Source organism: Mirounga angustirostris, unplaced genomic scaffold, assembly GCF_029215605.1.
Source record: "Mirounga angustirostris isolate CCGP_5_RB_7025 unplaced genomic scaffold, mMirAng1.0.hap1 SCAF_2, whole genome shotgun sequence".
Taxonomy (NCBI): Eukaryota; Metazoa; Chordata; class Mammalia; order Carnivora; family Phocidae; genus Mirounga; species Mirounga angustirostris.
This window is the reverse complement of record NW_026991710.1, coordinates 129,928,812-129,945,764: the sequence shown is the minus strand read 5'-3', so window position 1 is coordinate 129,945,764 and position 16,953 is coordinate 129,928,812. Positions and strand designations below refer to the sequence as shown.

Below are 16,953 nucleotides of genomic sequence, written 5' to 3'. Positions count from 1 at the left end.
AGGAAATTGCCTCTATCAATAGGTGTTTGTAGAATGAATGAATAAGTGACATCTAGAAATAACTGAAAAGTGATTTAAATCCTTATTACAAATTCTTTTTTTTTTTTTTAAAGATTTTATTTATTTATTTGAGAGAGAGAGAATGAGAGACAGAGAGCACATGAGAGGCGGGAGGGTCAGAGGACGAAGCAGACTCCCTGCCGAGCAGGGAGCCCGATGCGGGACTCGATTCCGGGACTCCAGGATCATGACCTGAGCCGAAGGCAGTCGCTTAACCAACTGAGCCACCCAGGCGCCCCATCAACTCCAGGATCATGACCTGAGCCGAAGGCAGTCGCTTAACCAACTGAGCCACCCAGGCGCCCCTAAATCCTTATTACAAATTCTTAAGAAACTGCAAGAGAGTGTCACTGATAACACAGAGCAAAATTTCATTTAAAATCTTCTTTCTGCATCACAGTGTGGTAGGTAACGCTATGGCTCACCCCCACTTTTCCTCAAAATTCTCCCAAACCCTTTCCACCTGGCTAGCACTTTTCTAGATATATATGCCAAGTATACTAAATATATTTGCATTTATATATAGTTATACAATTCTATAGATGTATAGCTGTATCGTTTTATATTATATGAGAAGAATATTGAGAATCAATGAGCTAATTTATATATTGTCACTTCTTCGTGAATTACTCTTAGGAATCTCGCTTAGAGACATTTATTCGTTTGTTCACCGGTTTATTCATCCTTTCATTTTGATGCTTCCTCTGTCAGACATGCTGTTTTCTAAGCTTGCACCTTGTGTGCTATAGGCTCATGTTTTTCTGAAGACAAGAGTTTGCCCATTGATCTCTTTGTGCCACAATCAAGACTCACACTTTAAAAATAGAGCTCTTTGACTTTCTGTGTTCATCTGGTAAGAAAAATGTTTTGGAGAAAACTGGAAGGGGGTGTGGTGATGTCATGGTTGTTTTCTCTTGTGGGTTTATCTTCCTGTTCTGTTTCTGGTTTTCTAAGTTTGTTGTTGGTTCAAAGAACATTTTTGTAAAATGTGCTTAGGCACCAGGAGAGATATTGAACTGAGCCTTCATCTCTCTTATTCTCAGTTAGTTGGGTTCCTTTGATGTGGGCACGAGGCCGACCACACTGTTTTGAGTTTTAAAAGGAGGAAATACAAGAGTCATGTTTATTAATAGCTCTTTTTATGTTTTTAATCCCATTTTATGAATTGTATGTAGATTTTTTTCTTATGTTGTTTGAAGTATTCCCTTTAGTAGCATGAAAAGAGTAGTTCTTTAGCTCCTTTGTTCGTCCTATTTATTTAGTAATTTTATACTGAAGCGAATGTTACTGCTAACTCTGATTATTTTAAGGTGTCTGATTTCAAACATTTGTGTTGGCCATTTGCAGTAGCCCAACTACCTCTTTTTTTTTTTTTTTTTTAAAGATTTATTTATTTATTTATTTGAGAGAGAGAGAATGAGAGACAGAGAGCACGAGAGGGAAGAGGGCATAGGGAGAAGCAGACCCCCTGCTGAGCAGGGAGCCCGATGCGGGACTCGATTCCGGGACTCCAGGATCATGACCTGAGCCGAAGGCAGTCGCTTAACCAACTGAGCCACCCAGGCGTCCCCAACTACCTCTTTTGCTAGGATTACCTTTAGTTAAATTCTTCTGGTTTGCCTCTCTTCATAGAAGCAAGTTAATGATATAAAGAAAAGTCAAAGTTCTAAAGAGTGTAGCTTATCTATTCAAGGCAGAAAATGGAGGCAAGTTCATCCTTTCAAGACATATTTATTCAATACCTATTATGTACCAGGCACTGTTTGAAGTATTTGGGATACATCAGTCAGTAAGACAGATAAAAATTCCTGTTCTCATAGAACTTACAACGAAAGCTTATGTTGCTTTGCCTATTGTCTATTCTATGGTTAGTTGTGGTGTACACAAAATCCAAGTTTAGCATTACAGAAGAACAAGTAATTAAAAGGGTAAGTGAGTGAGTTAAAGGCAGCTACGCCTCCTTGTTTGGTTGTAACCTTTTGTTTGTACAGGGTGCATGGATTTTAACATGGGCTGTGAGTAATGTAGCACAGACTCTATTTTTCTTTATTTCAAGGGCAGATCTTTTTCTAATGTTAGTTTTAAGCTCACATTTCATATCATGTACCGATCTCATAATTCTTCGCGATTACCACTTTCCTACATTTAGAACATTCTGATATGTAGCTAATAAATTAAAACCACATCTCATTCCATAAGGGATGTGAGCCTACTTAGGCCAAAAAAAAAAATAATAATGACTTCCTTTTATTTTTAAGACAGGGACTGAAATTAATCATGAACACCTAATCAGTGTGTGTTGCTTTTGTAGGAAACAAAAGCATATTAGAGAGTTTTCTTATGAGTTTTTCCAGTATAAGATCACAGACTCTTGGGAACCTTACAATTCAGCTCCCTTATTTAGTGGAGGAAGAAATCGAAGCTGAAAGGGATTCAGTGACTTGCCTAAGGATACACGGTGAATAAATGGCAGAATCGGACTTAAACCCTCTCCTGGACCCATCATCTCTCCCTTATTGCTCTGTCTCAGATGATAACACCTTTCAATATTGTTTCCATATATTGCCTGTTTGAGCCTTACATCAACTTATGGCATAAGCAAAGCGGATGCTTTTGTGCCCATCTGCAAATTAAGAAAAGAAAGGCCCTCAGAGTATTAGTGACTTGCTGAGGGATTTGTTGTTACAACCCTGACACTTGAATTTACTTCTTGGACTTCCCTTTTAAGGCTCTTTCCATTATTATGTCTTTTTTTTTTCCTTTTAAACTAAACACAAAGCTAAGATAAATAGAGGTTTCATTGTCTCAACTAAATAAGGTAGAAAAGTGATCTTTCATTGTGGCTTCTTATATAAGCCTATTTGAAATACCAAATTATCTCCTGATTTATTTGCTCTTCTCAACTGACTACGTAGAATTTGGTGGAATCTTCCAAAATGGGTATGTTTCTCTTAAGAATCCTTTTCATTGTTGATACGAGACAAAATTTTCAGTCTGTTCCATTCCTTTCAGCCACTACCACTTAGTAACCCAGATTTGTGTGTGAAATAAATAGCATAATGTCACCTATTTACTGAATAAGTTTCTATATTCTCACAAACTGAATATAGGAAAGGCATCATAAATACCAATAACCAATAAGATATTGATATTGACATCCCATAGTTTTTGGTCTGTCTCTGTTTTTGAGAAAACCAAACTTATAGACTCCATGTTTGGTGATGGTCATGATTTTGTGCTTGTTTGTTTGTTTGTTTGTTTGTTTGTTTGTTTGTTTGAAGTACGCTCCACACTCAGCATGGAGCCCAGTGCAGGGCTTGAACTCAAGACCCTGAGATCAAGACCTGAGCTGAGATCAAGAGCTGGATACCTAACCAGCTGAGCCACCCAGACGCTTCTTGTACTTGTTTTTGTTCTTAACTGTCCCATAGTTTGTAAGTCTAGTAACGACCCACAGGTTATTTTCTGACTATGAATGACAACCTTGGTTAAGAGCATCTCATCTTTTTCAGGAGATTGGATTTTGAAAGTCAGTATTTCTTAATTAGTAGAATTATATGTATATTAGATTTTAATTAAGAGAGGACCTTTGTCTTTAAGTTCTTTTATTAGTCTGTCAACTAAAAAATATTTCATCCTAACATTTTCCTCTATTTAAATAAGAAGTGACAAGATAAAGAGCATAGACAAACATTATTGCACATTATAATTGTATGTACAAATCCAAGTACTCAGTAATTCAAACATAAAATAAGCAGAGCTCGTGAACAGCCAGTAAATTAATCAACTTCTATTTTTCTAAAGTTAAAGTTTGTCCCCTGCTGACAAATGTACCACAATGGTTAATGATAACTGGTTAATGATAATTTGCAAGTGTCATGAAAAAATGAGAGCCAAGTAATCACTGTACTTTAAAATATGAAAATATAAACCCATAAATTCTAAGCTGACAAATATATAGGCAAACAGAGCTATTCATTTTATTGACCATCTTGTTATTTATTACATATATAAATATGTATATTTATAAGTAATATGTATTATAGAGCTATATATAATATTTATAATATTATATAATATTATATAATATATAATCTATTCTGGTCCCTCCACTTTTTTTTTTAAGATTTATTTATTTATTTGAGAGAGAGAGAGAGTATGTGAGTGGTGGGGAGGAGCAGAAGGAGAGGAAGAGAGAGTTTCAAGCAGAATCCAAGCATAGTCAAGGGAGAGTTTCAAGCAGAATCCAAGCAGAGCCTGACTCAGGGCTTGATCCATGACTCTGAAATCACGACCTGAGCCAAAACCAAGAGTCGGATGCTTAACCGACTGCACCATCCAGGCACCCATGGCCCCTCAACTTTTAATAGACACCTCAGTTTATTTAAAATGCTGGATTCAGAAAGACCTAAATGTGAGGCATGAATCCATCAAAATCCTAGAGGAGAACTCAGGCGGCAACCTCTTTGACCTCAGCCGCAGCAACTTCTTGCAAGACACGTCTCTAAAGTCAAGAGAAACAAAAGCAAAAATGAACTATTGGGACTTCATCAAGATAAAAGCATGAGGATGGAGATAATATCTGGTTGCTCATCTTTCATCTGGGGGTGGGGATCATTAAATAGATGATTCTCACCAGAGATAATATGCTTTTAAATAGCAGTGTAACCATAGTACAGATATTTATTTTATGAGATTTCACAACTTACTGTATGTTATTGTGGTACATTTGCCAGTAGTTTGAGTATTTATAACATAATTTTTGTTTGTATCTTGGGAATCACATGTTCAAACAGTTTTATATAATTTCTATAAAGCATGATTTAACTTCAGCAATTCATTGAATTGAATACAGGTCTCCTAAATATATTCATTTGATGGTTCTAAAATTTCCATTGATACATATCCTTGAAACTTTTTATATAATAAGAATCCCATGTTTAGAGAAGAGTTTTGGGCAGTTATTTTTCAAGACACACATTTTAATGTCCAGTCTAAGTCTTCACTATTGTATCCATTTCCTATATAAGAAGGTAGAATATATATGTATGTATATATATATATATATATATATATATTTGTAACAAACATATCTTCTTTTCCTGGATATTTCAATATTTTAATATATATATATTTCTAATTACAAAGTTAACATATTGTCTTAGTCCATTCAGGCTGCTCTAACCAAACACCACAGACTGGATGGCTTAATAACAGACATTTATTTCTCACAGTTCTGGAAGCTACAAGTCTGAGATCAAAGTACTGGCCAATTTGATTCCTGCTGAGAGCTCTTCCCGGCTTGTGGACAGTTGCCTCCTCTCTATTTTCACATGGTGGAGAGAGAGTGAGCTCTCTGATGTCTCCTCTTATGAGGACCACTAATCCTATAAGATCAGGGCTCCACCCCTATGACCCCATTTAACCTTAATTACTTAGTCCAGATGCAGCCATACTGGGGGTTAGGACTTCAACATATGAATATTTAAGGGACACAATTCAGTCCATAGCACATATGCTCATTAAAACAATAGGAATATAAGAGGTAGAAAATGAACTGTCCCATAATCTCAACCCATAGGAGATGACCTCTCTTGATCATTGTTCAGATCCTTCCATGTTTTCCAGCATGCATATTTTTCTGTGTGTGTTTGTGGGGGGGGGGTACAAATAAAGTATGTGTTAATATTTATGATACTTTACAAATTATTCTGTATTTTTCCCATATAAAATGTAGCATGTAAAATCTTTCTAGATGAAAACGTGTATATTCATTCTTTTTAGATGCCACATTAACATTCTATTGTATTAATCTACCACATGGATTGAACCATTCATTTTTTTCTTGTGCTGTCTCTTTAAGGGTGGGGACTCAGTTTCCTCTCACCTTTCCATCTCTCCCAGATCCCAGCCTGCTAATTTTTAAAATCCCGGGTTTTAAGTTCCACTGGTTATAAGAACTCATGAAATTCAGCTCCTCTGGTTTTCAAAGCCAAATGTTACGGGGATTCATCCTTCCCGTGAGGGCTTCCTGGTGTGGGGGTCTTCCCTCTCCTTTCTGGCACTGTCCCTCCCTCCTGCAGACTGTTCGTGAGTCTGTTTAGTTCCAGACCATGTCTCAATCCTTTCTGCCACGTCTCTTATTATTAGGATACTAAATTATCGTTTATATATTTTCAAAATGTTGTCTTTTGATTTTATTTATACATCACTAAGTAAATTAAGGAATACATGAATGAATAAGAGATCAAAACTGTTAATTAAAATACATGTTAGACTTATGATAAGCATGTGTATGCAGGCCACTGTGGGATCATAGAAGGTGGATCTAAAGCAAAGTAGAGGGTATATGCAGGTCACCTACACCAGGCAAGACTTGACCTGTACTTCAAAATGTGACTAGAAGTCAGAGAAGATGAAGAAGTTGTTCTAGGAAGAGGATACAGCAATCCAAATGGAAAAGAGCAAGGTCTATCCTGTTTTAGTATATGTGCTGCCGAAGCGAGCACAAGAGCAAGGTCTATCCTGGAAATTAGAAATAGTTCACTGTGTCTGGAGCAAAAAGGGCTGTACAGAGACGGGCTATGGAGGTGGAAAGGGCTCATTTACCAACAACTTGGTCAATATAGAGAAGGCATTTGAACTTCACCCTGAAACTCTGGGGAGGCACCAACATGTCTAGACTTGGATTTTAGGAAGACTATTCTAATACAAGTATGAAAAATGGTTCAGAAGGAGTCCTCTGGAGTCAGGAAGACCAAGTTGTGGTCTAGTTGAGGCAGACATTAATTTTTTCATTGTCATCATCAAGAGTGGAAAATGAAACCTTTAAACAATTTCTCTGTAGGAGTGCCTGGGTGGCTCAGTTGGTTAAGCGTCTGCCTTCGGGTCAGGTCATGATCCCAGGGTCCTGGGATCAGCCCCGCATCGGGCTCCCTGTTCCGCAGGAAGCCTGCTTCTCCCTCTCCCATTCCCCCTGCTTGTGTTCCCTCTCTCGCTGTGTCTCTCTCTGTCAAATAAATAAATAAAATCTTTTAAAAAAAAAAATTTCTCTGTAACTGGAACTGAGTCAACTCTGGAAGAATATATACCTGGGGAGTGGGGATGACTGGAGGGGAGAGGGACTTTTCATTTATTTCTCAAGGGAGACACTTTTGTATTATTTGAGTTCTTTTTTTAACCAAGCATAGACTTTAATAATAAAGAATTTTTAAAGCTCATCAATAACAGATGGGAACAATCTGACATGGAAATTTATGTGATAATTATCGAATGCTTTGGTGGATCACCAAATCAGTATGAACCCAAATTTTAATATGGCTGTGATAGCTGGTGTAATAATACTTGGTTACATTAATATTTTATAAGTATTCTAATAAAGAGTGTTTATACTCTTTTTTGTAATAGTTAGATTGTAGCTGGAACCATGTGTTCACCAATCAACTTGGAGCATGTTCAGGAGAAATGAGCCATGAGTGAAAGGACTTAAAATCATGTTAGATAAGGAACTGCTACAGAAAATGGGGACACTCTGCCCGGAGCAGGTCAGACAAGATATTTGACCTCAGTTATTGATGACTTGTTATGCCAAAGAGAAGTAAAACATATTTCATTACATTTTTTTTTTTTTTAAGATTTTATTTATTTGACAGAGAGACACAGTGAGAGAGGGAACACAAGCAGGGGGAGTGGGAGAGGGAGAAGCAGGCTTCCCGCCAAGCAGGGAGCCTGATGCGGGGCTCGATCCCAGGACCCTGAGATCGTGACCTGAGCCGAAGGCAGACGCTTAACGACTGAGCCACCCAGGTGCCCCTATTTCATTACATTTCTAATAGAAATAGAAACAAGGAATTGGAGTTTGTAAGAGGACAGATTTGACTTAAAAAAAAGAAAGAAATTGAATGGATATCATCTTTTTTATGCCTAGAAAGCTGACAATTCAGATGTTTTGGCCAGCTTCTCATAAACTGGCAAAAACTGCACTATTCCTTCATTTAACTTATGCTTACAGCCAATTATACTGTGATAGATCCTGCAGAGTTCAGCTACATTTATTTGTATGTAAATTCATGTGATAAGTTTGTGTGTTTTTTTCTTTCTCATTAAAAAAAACTAACATGTTCATTTCTGAAGTTGGTTATGTTTTATCTGTTTTCAAACAAGCACATGAAAGGGTGGTGTTAATAATATTAAATAACTGGTTTTCTCAGCATTACTGGATCCCTCCCCAACTTAACCATTCACACCTTCTCCTCTCACCCACACTATGTACACAAGCCTAACTTCTCACTCTTGTCCCCATGGTTTTAACACTTTTTTTTAAAAGATTTTTTATTTGTTAAAGAGAGAGAAAGAGAGCATGATGAGCGGTGGGGGGGAGGGGGAGGCAGAGGAAGAGGGAGAAGCAGACTCCCCGCTGAGCAGGGAGTCTGATGGACACGGGGCTCAATACCAGGACCCTGATATTGATCATGACTTGAACTGAAGTCAGATGCTTAACCGACTGGGCCACCCAGGCACCCCACCCCTACCATGGTTTTAACATTTATTCAAGTTTTCTTACCCACAGCCATCGACATTATACCTTCTCACCACAAACATAGAGCCAGTTGAAAAAGAGAGCTGCCCTACACCATCTAGTTCAGGTCAGGTGTCAAATACCTCAGAAGATGAAGTTTTAGTTTCATTCTGTAGATTTAGGATCCTGATACCTGGGCAGATTGTGATCACCCTACAATCCTCCTTTAGCTGAGATTACTTTGGATTATGGTGTATACTCTGCCATCCCATCATCCTGGGCTGGTTATATTGTTGTTAAGATCTAACAAAGGCAACACAATTTATGTTTACTGCTGAACTGATATACTTCCTAGATGCCTAATGTTTAAGCTCTGGGAAAATATTGCTTACCTGACTGAATTTGGACCATCATTTTGCAAATATGCTCAAATTCTTGGATTGGAAAGTAGATGTATTAGTCAAGGTTCTCCAGTAATGGAACCAATAGGAGAGAGAGAGAGATAATAGGAAGATAGATAGATAGATAGATAGATAGATAGATAGATAGAGGTAGATATAGAGAGATTTATTATAAGGAATTAGCTCATGTGATTATGGAGGCAAACAAGTCCCAAAATCTGCAAGTGAGTTGGTCAATGAGAGACCCAGGAGAACCGATGGTGTAGTTCCAGTCTGATGCTTGTAGTCTCAGGCCTTAGGAAGATCTGATGTTTCAGTATAATTCTGAAAGCAGGAAAAAACTAATATCTCATTTCAGAGGCAATCAGGCATGAGGAATTGCCATGACTCAGGGAAGTATCAGTCTTTCTGTTGTATTTAGGCCTTCAACTGGTTTAGTGAGGCCCATCCACCTGAGGGAGGACAATCTGCTTGAATTAGTCTACCCATTTAAATATTAATCTCATCCAAAACGCCATCACAGTAACATGCAACATAATATTTGACCAGATGTTTGGGTCAACTTGGCCCAGTCAAGTTGACCTAAAGTTAACCATCACAGTAGAGTTAGCAGATCCAGTGTCACTGTTGCTCATCAGTATTTATTGCATGTTCTCTGTTTTTCAATTCTTTCTCTCTCCTGCCCAGGAATTATTTACTTAACGTCAACTCTTAGTCATTTGGAATCTACTACCCTTTTGTTGATGGTCTGTGCTCGAGATGGTGGCGGGCTCACATCTGTCATTAATGCTGACATCACTATACACACTCTTCAGACAACACTGGCACCTGCTGAATTTGAAAGGCCTAAGTATACTTTCTCAGTTTATGAAGATGTACCTGAAGACAGTCCTGTGGGAACAGTGAAAGCAAAAGAGTCCTCGAGTAAGTACTTGCTTCTTATGCCTTGTTAAAATCCACTACTGGAATATTTTCGGTGTTTTCTTAGGCTGTGTCATCTTGAATAAATCTTTTCCTTTCTCCATGCAAGAAGAATGGAGACCACACAATCTGTGGCTTACTCTTTGTTCTTTCAGCATCATTTCTATCCTATGATTTTTCCTAATCAAAAAAGTAATAGATACTTTTAAAAGTTTGAAACAATACAGAAGGATTATAATGTAGAAAGTATACATCTATAACCCACTCCTCCAACACACACATGTGCACACACACACACTTTAAAATTTTGTGAAAGTCTTTTTTTTTTTTAAGATTTTATTTATCTATTTGAGACAGAGAGAGAGAGAATGAGCAGGGGCTGGGGCAGAGGGAGAGGGAGAAGCAGACTCCCCGCCGAGCAGGGAGCCCAATGTGGCGCTCAATCTCAGGACCCTGGAATCATGACCTGAGCTGAAGGCAGATGCTTAACGGACTGAACCACCCAGGCGCCCCACACTTATTATTATTTTTTTTTTAATGAAAATACATCCTGCTGTATTTGTTGTTTTACAACTACCCTTTACCTCCACTTTATATGTTGAGGACAGTTTTCCAAGTAACTGGACATCATTCTGTCTCATTTAAACAAAGGTTGCATAGTATTTTGACTTAGATATAAACATGTTTTCTTGAAACATTTCCCTTTTGCTATTAATTTGAATGATTTATAGTCATTTTATGCTAGTCCAAATAATACTCAAGCAAATATCCATATATGATTTATAAAGGTTTCTCTGCAGAGTAGATTCCTAGAAGTGAATTATTTGTCCAAAGATCTTGCTCTGCTCACAGTCCACTTCTTCCCTGTCCTCTTTCCCTTCCCTTAACCTTTGTGGGGGTTATTTGCCATTCACAGGTAGATATCATAGAGAAGCATCAATATAACCTTAACTTGGCTTCCCCAAATATGTGAAACAGGCATCCAAGTTATTTTCTGAATATCTTTCCCTTTTACTTAATGCAGAATGATTGAAAGGAAGATAGTGAAACCTGTGGCTTGCTTCTTGTCCATTGGGCATTACCTTTGTCCGCAAATACATCTTAACCATGGTGTTCACTTTTCAGTAGATTCTGGAGAGCTGAGAATGATGTAATACATTGCATTGTGTTTTCCATGGATGTAGTATATATCCATGGAATATATATGCAGACATATACTTTTAGAGTGTTTGCCTGGATCCCGGAGGACATAAATGTGAGCACTTCGGTTAATGTTCATGTCCTGGATGAGAATGACCATTCCCCTACCTTCTTGCATGATGTGTTGTTTTTGAAAGTCGAGGAGAGCCCTGTTCCACAAGGGGTAATAGGCAAAATTACTGCAATACACATACGTATATTAATGCTTTAAGTTTTCAGCGTTTCCAATAGGTGCTTTCCAGTAGGTGCATCTGGTGATTGCTTTTTCTTTCTTTCTTTTTTTTTTTAATCCCCCCCAACTCTTTTTTTAGATTCTTCAGAGCCAATTTTTTATAGAATCTCCTCTGGTGATCTGGACAGAAAGTTCTCTATTCACCCATGGCTGGGCGTCATTCGAACTCAGAAGCCTCTGGATCATGAAACACAGCCGGTGGTTGTGCTCACAGTGCAGGCTCAGCTTGGCAGCCCTCCGGCCTACAGCATTACAGAGGTCAACATAACTATAATTGATGTCAATGACAACCGTCCGGTATTTCCCAAAGCCTCTGATGAGGTGAAAATAGCTCAAACCACGTTGCCTGGCACAGCCTTGTACCTCGCCCGTGCACAAGACAAAGACAGTGGGCAGAATGGATTCATCAGATATGCGATCGCAAGCCAGGATCCAAGCATCTTTGCCATTGACTCAGGGCTCGGTGCGGTGTACCTCAATGAGAGTCTGGGAAGTCACATGCCCCGGAAGTGCACGCTCACTCTCCTGGCCCAGGATCTGGGCGTTCCTCCTCGGGCATCCCTGTTAGTGCTGACAGTTGTGATTGAGGAACAAGAGCAAAACCCATCCTTGACTTTTGAAAACTTGGTCTATCAAGTGGAAGTTAGCGAGTCTCTCTCGCTGATGACCCCAATCCTGCAAATACAGGCTTACCCACTTGGCCCACAGCGCACAACCTCGCCGCTCCTGTACTCGCTGGAGCCCAGCACAGACTCCGCTGTGTTTGGCGTCCGCCCTGACACAGGCTGGATTTATTTGCGGCGACAGCTTGACTATGAATCCACACAGACATATAATTTTAGAGTGTTTGCCTGGATCCCGGAGGACAGATTGTCGCAAAATGTGAGCACTTCGGTAATTGTTCATGTCCTGGATGAGAATGACAATTCCCCTACCTTCTTGCATGATGTGTTGTTTTTGAAAGTCGAGGAGAGCCCTGTTCCACAAGGGGTAATAGGCAAAATTACAGCAATTGACAGAGACTCGGGAAAGAATGGACAGCTGTCATATTTCCTTTTGTCTGATGGAAAATTCTTCAAGATGAATCCTAATACAGGTAGCATTTTGTAGCTTCCACTTACTCCTTTAAAATCGAAATGCACAAAACTCAAGTCTCTTAGTGATAACATTACAAACATGTAGTTAAAATTAGTTTCTAGGAGATACCTTATTCAATTGGAGAATTGTGATTTTAAAATGAAGTCAAAATTGAGTAGAATTTTACCTGTAATGATTCATACTCCTCTTGCCTCATATCCACATATTGCCAGTGTATGGTTCTTATACTGAATTAGAGCTACAGTCAGAATTGGACTGAATAAATCCCTGTGCAAAGTCTAATTTTCCCCCCAACTGTTCTTTTTCACTTGTAGATTTTTTTTAAAAGCCAAATAACATTTTATAAACTATAAATGTCATCGATGTAAAGCTAGAAAAAGATCCATTAGGTAAGATTGCAAAATTACTCTATTGGTGTATTTCCCCATTCTCATTCTGATAAGGGAACCATGGTGAAAAGGGCAAATATTTCCGCTGAGTTCTTTTCTTCCAAGTCTTCAGTATGAAGTTAAATATTAAAATGCTATTACATTTTAAAATTTATATTGCAGAAATTTACAAGGATCTTATTTAATTCTACACCTACAAATGAAATATGTTCATACGGCAACCATATAGCTGAAGAAACTGAGACTCGGAGCTCAAAGAACATGTCCCAGGTTGTGGAGCTGGAAGGAAGAGAAGGCCACCACCCGTACAACTCCAGGAGGCACCATTTATGTTGTAGCCTTTGTAATTGGCCCCCTGCCCCATAGTGGGACAGAATTTGAATTCAGTTCTGATGAACTTCAAGCCTTTACTCTCATGAAAGGCCCGTTGTGTGAATTAGGAACAGGTGCCCCTTCCTCCAGCAGATGGAGCTTTACACCAGGGCACATGACTTTGCCACTGCAAAGTGGAGTTCAGCTCACATTCACTTCCAAGCTGGGACGCCCTCTGCAGGGCACAAACTGCACAGCAGGACAGGGTGATCTGCTTGCTCGTGCCTTCCAGATGCTAGGTAGTTTTGTAGGTCTTCTATTTCCACTTGGGACTTAAAAAAAATAATAAAGTATACAGTTGGTTCCCCCTATGGTTTTAGCTCTCCTACAATTAGTCCAGTGCCCAGCTTCAGAAGACCAGGTGTCCTTTCCTAGAATTGTTGTATGCTGGAAGCAAGTAGCTTAACCTCAGAGTTCAGTTTCCTTACCATGAATAGAGGAGATAATGCCTGACATGCTCTGCATTCTGCTCGGAGGGGGAAAGAGTTTAAGTCTATGAAGGGGCTTGCAAGACGACCTTCTTGCAAACGATTCCCATTCCCCAGGGCTGGGTACAGTGTGGCGACACAGGGGTTGAGAGCACCCTTCAGAGCATGGCAGGTGTGCCCGTCTTCCACATCTCCACATCCTGGTGCTCTGAGCCGTCTGCGTGGTGACTGGGACTAGCTCCCGTGGAAGGCTGCAGTGGCATCTCCCGTGCCCAGTTCCAGGCTGAGCTTCCCAGTCTTTTCCCCACTGACTTCCTAACTGCTGCTTGCCTATCAGAGTTGGTTCATCAGATAAAAATCTGTTTGCCATTCAGGATTTAGGGTTTTCAGAGGAGAATTACAGTTTGGAGCTTTAAAAATGCAGTTGTTGGGTATGTGATTTTTGTTAAAAATCACACTTCTCGTAAGCATTTATATAAATGTAGTTTACATAGTGGATGGATATAGTAAACACTGCATTTCAGCTTGACAATTCCACAACTTACCCAAACGTGAATTTTCCTTTCTGTTCCTGATTTCACTCTTTGTTTTGTTCTACACACTGTCATTTCATTTGGATGAGAACAGTAAAACCAATCTTAGAAATGGTAATGTTAGCTGGAAGTTGCTTCATACTGACTTTCTCACAAATAGATATCTCCATAAATAGTGAGGAAAGTAATAGCTGGTGGAGCTCTGCAGCAGGAGCTGGGCTGCCTGGAGAGGGCATGTGGCCTCCAAGGGTCCATAGCCTGAGTCTCCATGGCTGAACCATGATGGAAGTTGCTAGAAAACAGTTCTGAGGAAGAACATGGAAAATAAGGCTTGCAAAGCATTCAGTTATTTGGGAAGTCACTATCCATTGCTACACATATGTTTTGTGACATAACAATAAAGAACTATTTACATAAAAGCTAAATCATTGCCTACAGAATGTATTTGATTTTCAGGAAGGTATTTTGGCATTATTTTGAAGTAATGATAACAACTGTCACATTTGTAATAATTTATGGCTTACAAAATACTTTTAAATTTATGATTGTATTTGTTTCTGGTAGCCCTAGGAGGTAGGCTAGGGAGAGGTCCTTCCATGTCTGAGGTGGAGAAACTGGGACCCAAACCCTGAACTTGTAATATCAGAGCTGAGGTGCTTTCCATTATTCTATGGGGCAGTATGAAGAAGGATATGCTATAATTTTAAATCTTCTAAATTATTACCAAATTCCCACAAAGTACTTTATCATATATTTTTATGAATTCATTTTTTTAGTTCAGATGGTGGATGGCAGATAGTTTGAAATACAAAGAATGACAAATTGGAAATGGCATTTTCGGGAGAAACTTCAGAAAATTTAACAGTAGAGCCAAACTACTAATGTACATCATCTTAGAAATGGTGCATTTACTCTGAGTTTTATGTCTGGTTTTCCTTTCCGTGAATTAGCTTGGATGGGGTCATTCTAGTACACGGTGACAGCCTCTTTTGTTCTCCTCTGTGTTCCTTAGGTGAATTTATCAGTTGGGTGGCATTGGATCACGAGCTTCAGGTGCACCATCAGGTGACAATCCTGGTGACTGATCATGGCTCCCCGCCACGGAACGCCACCATGGTGGTTTATGTGTCAGTGACTGACATCAATGATAACAGGCCATATTTCCCACAGTGTCTCCCTGGAGAGGAATTGCACATCAAGGTTTGTGGAGTGAAGTTGCCTTGCAATGATTTTGTAATAGTCTTAGTCGTTTGTTTTGAGCACCATCTTGTGGTAAAAAGTGTGAATTTATCAAATCAGTCTCAATGTGGCAATGTATGTTTCCAGATCTAAAAATTGTGAACATGTCAAAAAAAACAACAAAAAAAAGACTCCACAAATTAAAATATAAAATAAAATGGTTATATGTTCAATTTGGGATCACATATCTAGTTTTATGATAATGTAGTTTTGCCTGTTGTATACAAATGTAATGGTGCCCCACTGTCAGTAATGCTCAGATGTGGATTGTTTTCCCAGTAATTTGCATGCGTCTCTCGGTTCAGATCTCCTTATGGGCAACTGGTACACATCTCTAAGCTGGTTAGTTAAATATAGGGGAACAATCTGTAGCTCTGAAGTAGAAAGACGTGCAACCAGAGACCATAAAATTTGATCTTTGGTAGCACCTGCAGAAATTTCTAATTATATTTATATGATTTCATCTTTTTCATTTCCATGTTTTGTATGTTTTATAATATACATAATAAATTAGAATATTTGTTCATGGACATAATTAATAAATGTATCTTGGAGGTATTTATACTTTTTTAATGAATGGGTTACATGAACAAAAAGCTTCCAACTTTTTTCAGTTGTCCAAACCAACTGAATTGGACATTCAAATTGTGTTCAGATATGCATATTGAACAATTTAAAAAGGATACTGAGACAGTTCATAACTTTAAACTCATCTTCCAAAGCTGTATTTAAAGAAAATCCTACCAAAACAAAGCATTATTATAGTATCATTTTTATTTTAATATCATTAAAACATCCCAGGGCAGGGTAGCAGGACTCCACACTTGGAGTTCAACTCCCCATGTACATTTCAATATTCCATGAAAGTTCCTGTTAACTACTGAGGTATGTTACCTCTATTAGGTGTGTTTCCTGAAATAAAGGTTTATATTTATCTTTAGGATATTTTGGACCTTTTAAATAATGAGAAGATGCTAGAATTCTTAAAACGTATCCAAAATCTACGATTATTTAGTCAATTTGATTTTTTTTCAAAATTAGTTCAAATGCTGCAGATGATTTGTTCAAATTGAACTAGTTTGTTCAAATATGTAGTATTGTTTCTTTTCATGGATTTGCATTTATATAACTTCTATATGGTAGACATTTGAGTTATAGGTGGATTTTAACATAGTTTAAAAAATGCTTAGTAGCAATGTGTTCTTTCACTTAAAGGTTCATATTTCTCTCTAAACTTTCAATGACTAATTTTTAAGCCATTTGTTTTAATGACAGGTTCTGGAAGGTCAACCAGTAAATATGTTGGTTACAACTGTGTTTGCAAAAGATTTTGACGAAGGAAACAATGCAGAAGTTGTATATTCAGTATCTTCAGGTAAAAGTCACCCTTATAAAGGATTAGGAGCTTTTAGGATTTCCTCTTTTGTCTACCAACTATCTACCTTCTTCTGGGAAAATGGGTAATGTTGAAAATAACACCAGGTACAAACAAAATACATTTGTGATTATCTAGAGTCACCTTCATTTAAAAAATTAACTTAAAACTTTAAGGTAAAATCATA

At 38.3% G+C, this 16,953-nt stretch overlaps 1 protein-coding gene across 1 annotated transcript in view; it reads left to right on the top strand.

Annotated features, from left to right (window-relative positions):
* The window catches only part of LOC123848833 (protocadherin-23), a 230,840-nt gene that overhangs the window by 153,112 nt on the left and 60,775 nt on the right, over positions 1–16,953 (top strand). Inside the window, exons 4-7 of the mRNA XM_045881726.2 lie at positions 9,667–9,903; positions 11,412–12,428; positions 15,165–15,352; positions 16,667–16,766. Of these exons, the coding sequence (XP_045737682.2) occupies positions 9,667–9,903; positions 11,412–12,428; positions 15,165–15,352; positions 16,667–16,766 (1,542 nt within the window). The remainder of the gene's footprint in view (positions 1–9,666; positions 9,904–11,411; positions 12,429–15,164; positions 15,353–16,666; positions 16,767–16,953) is intronic.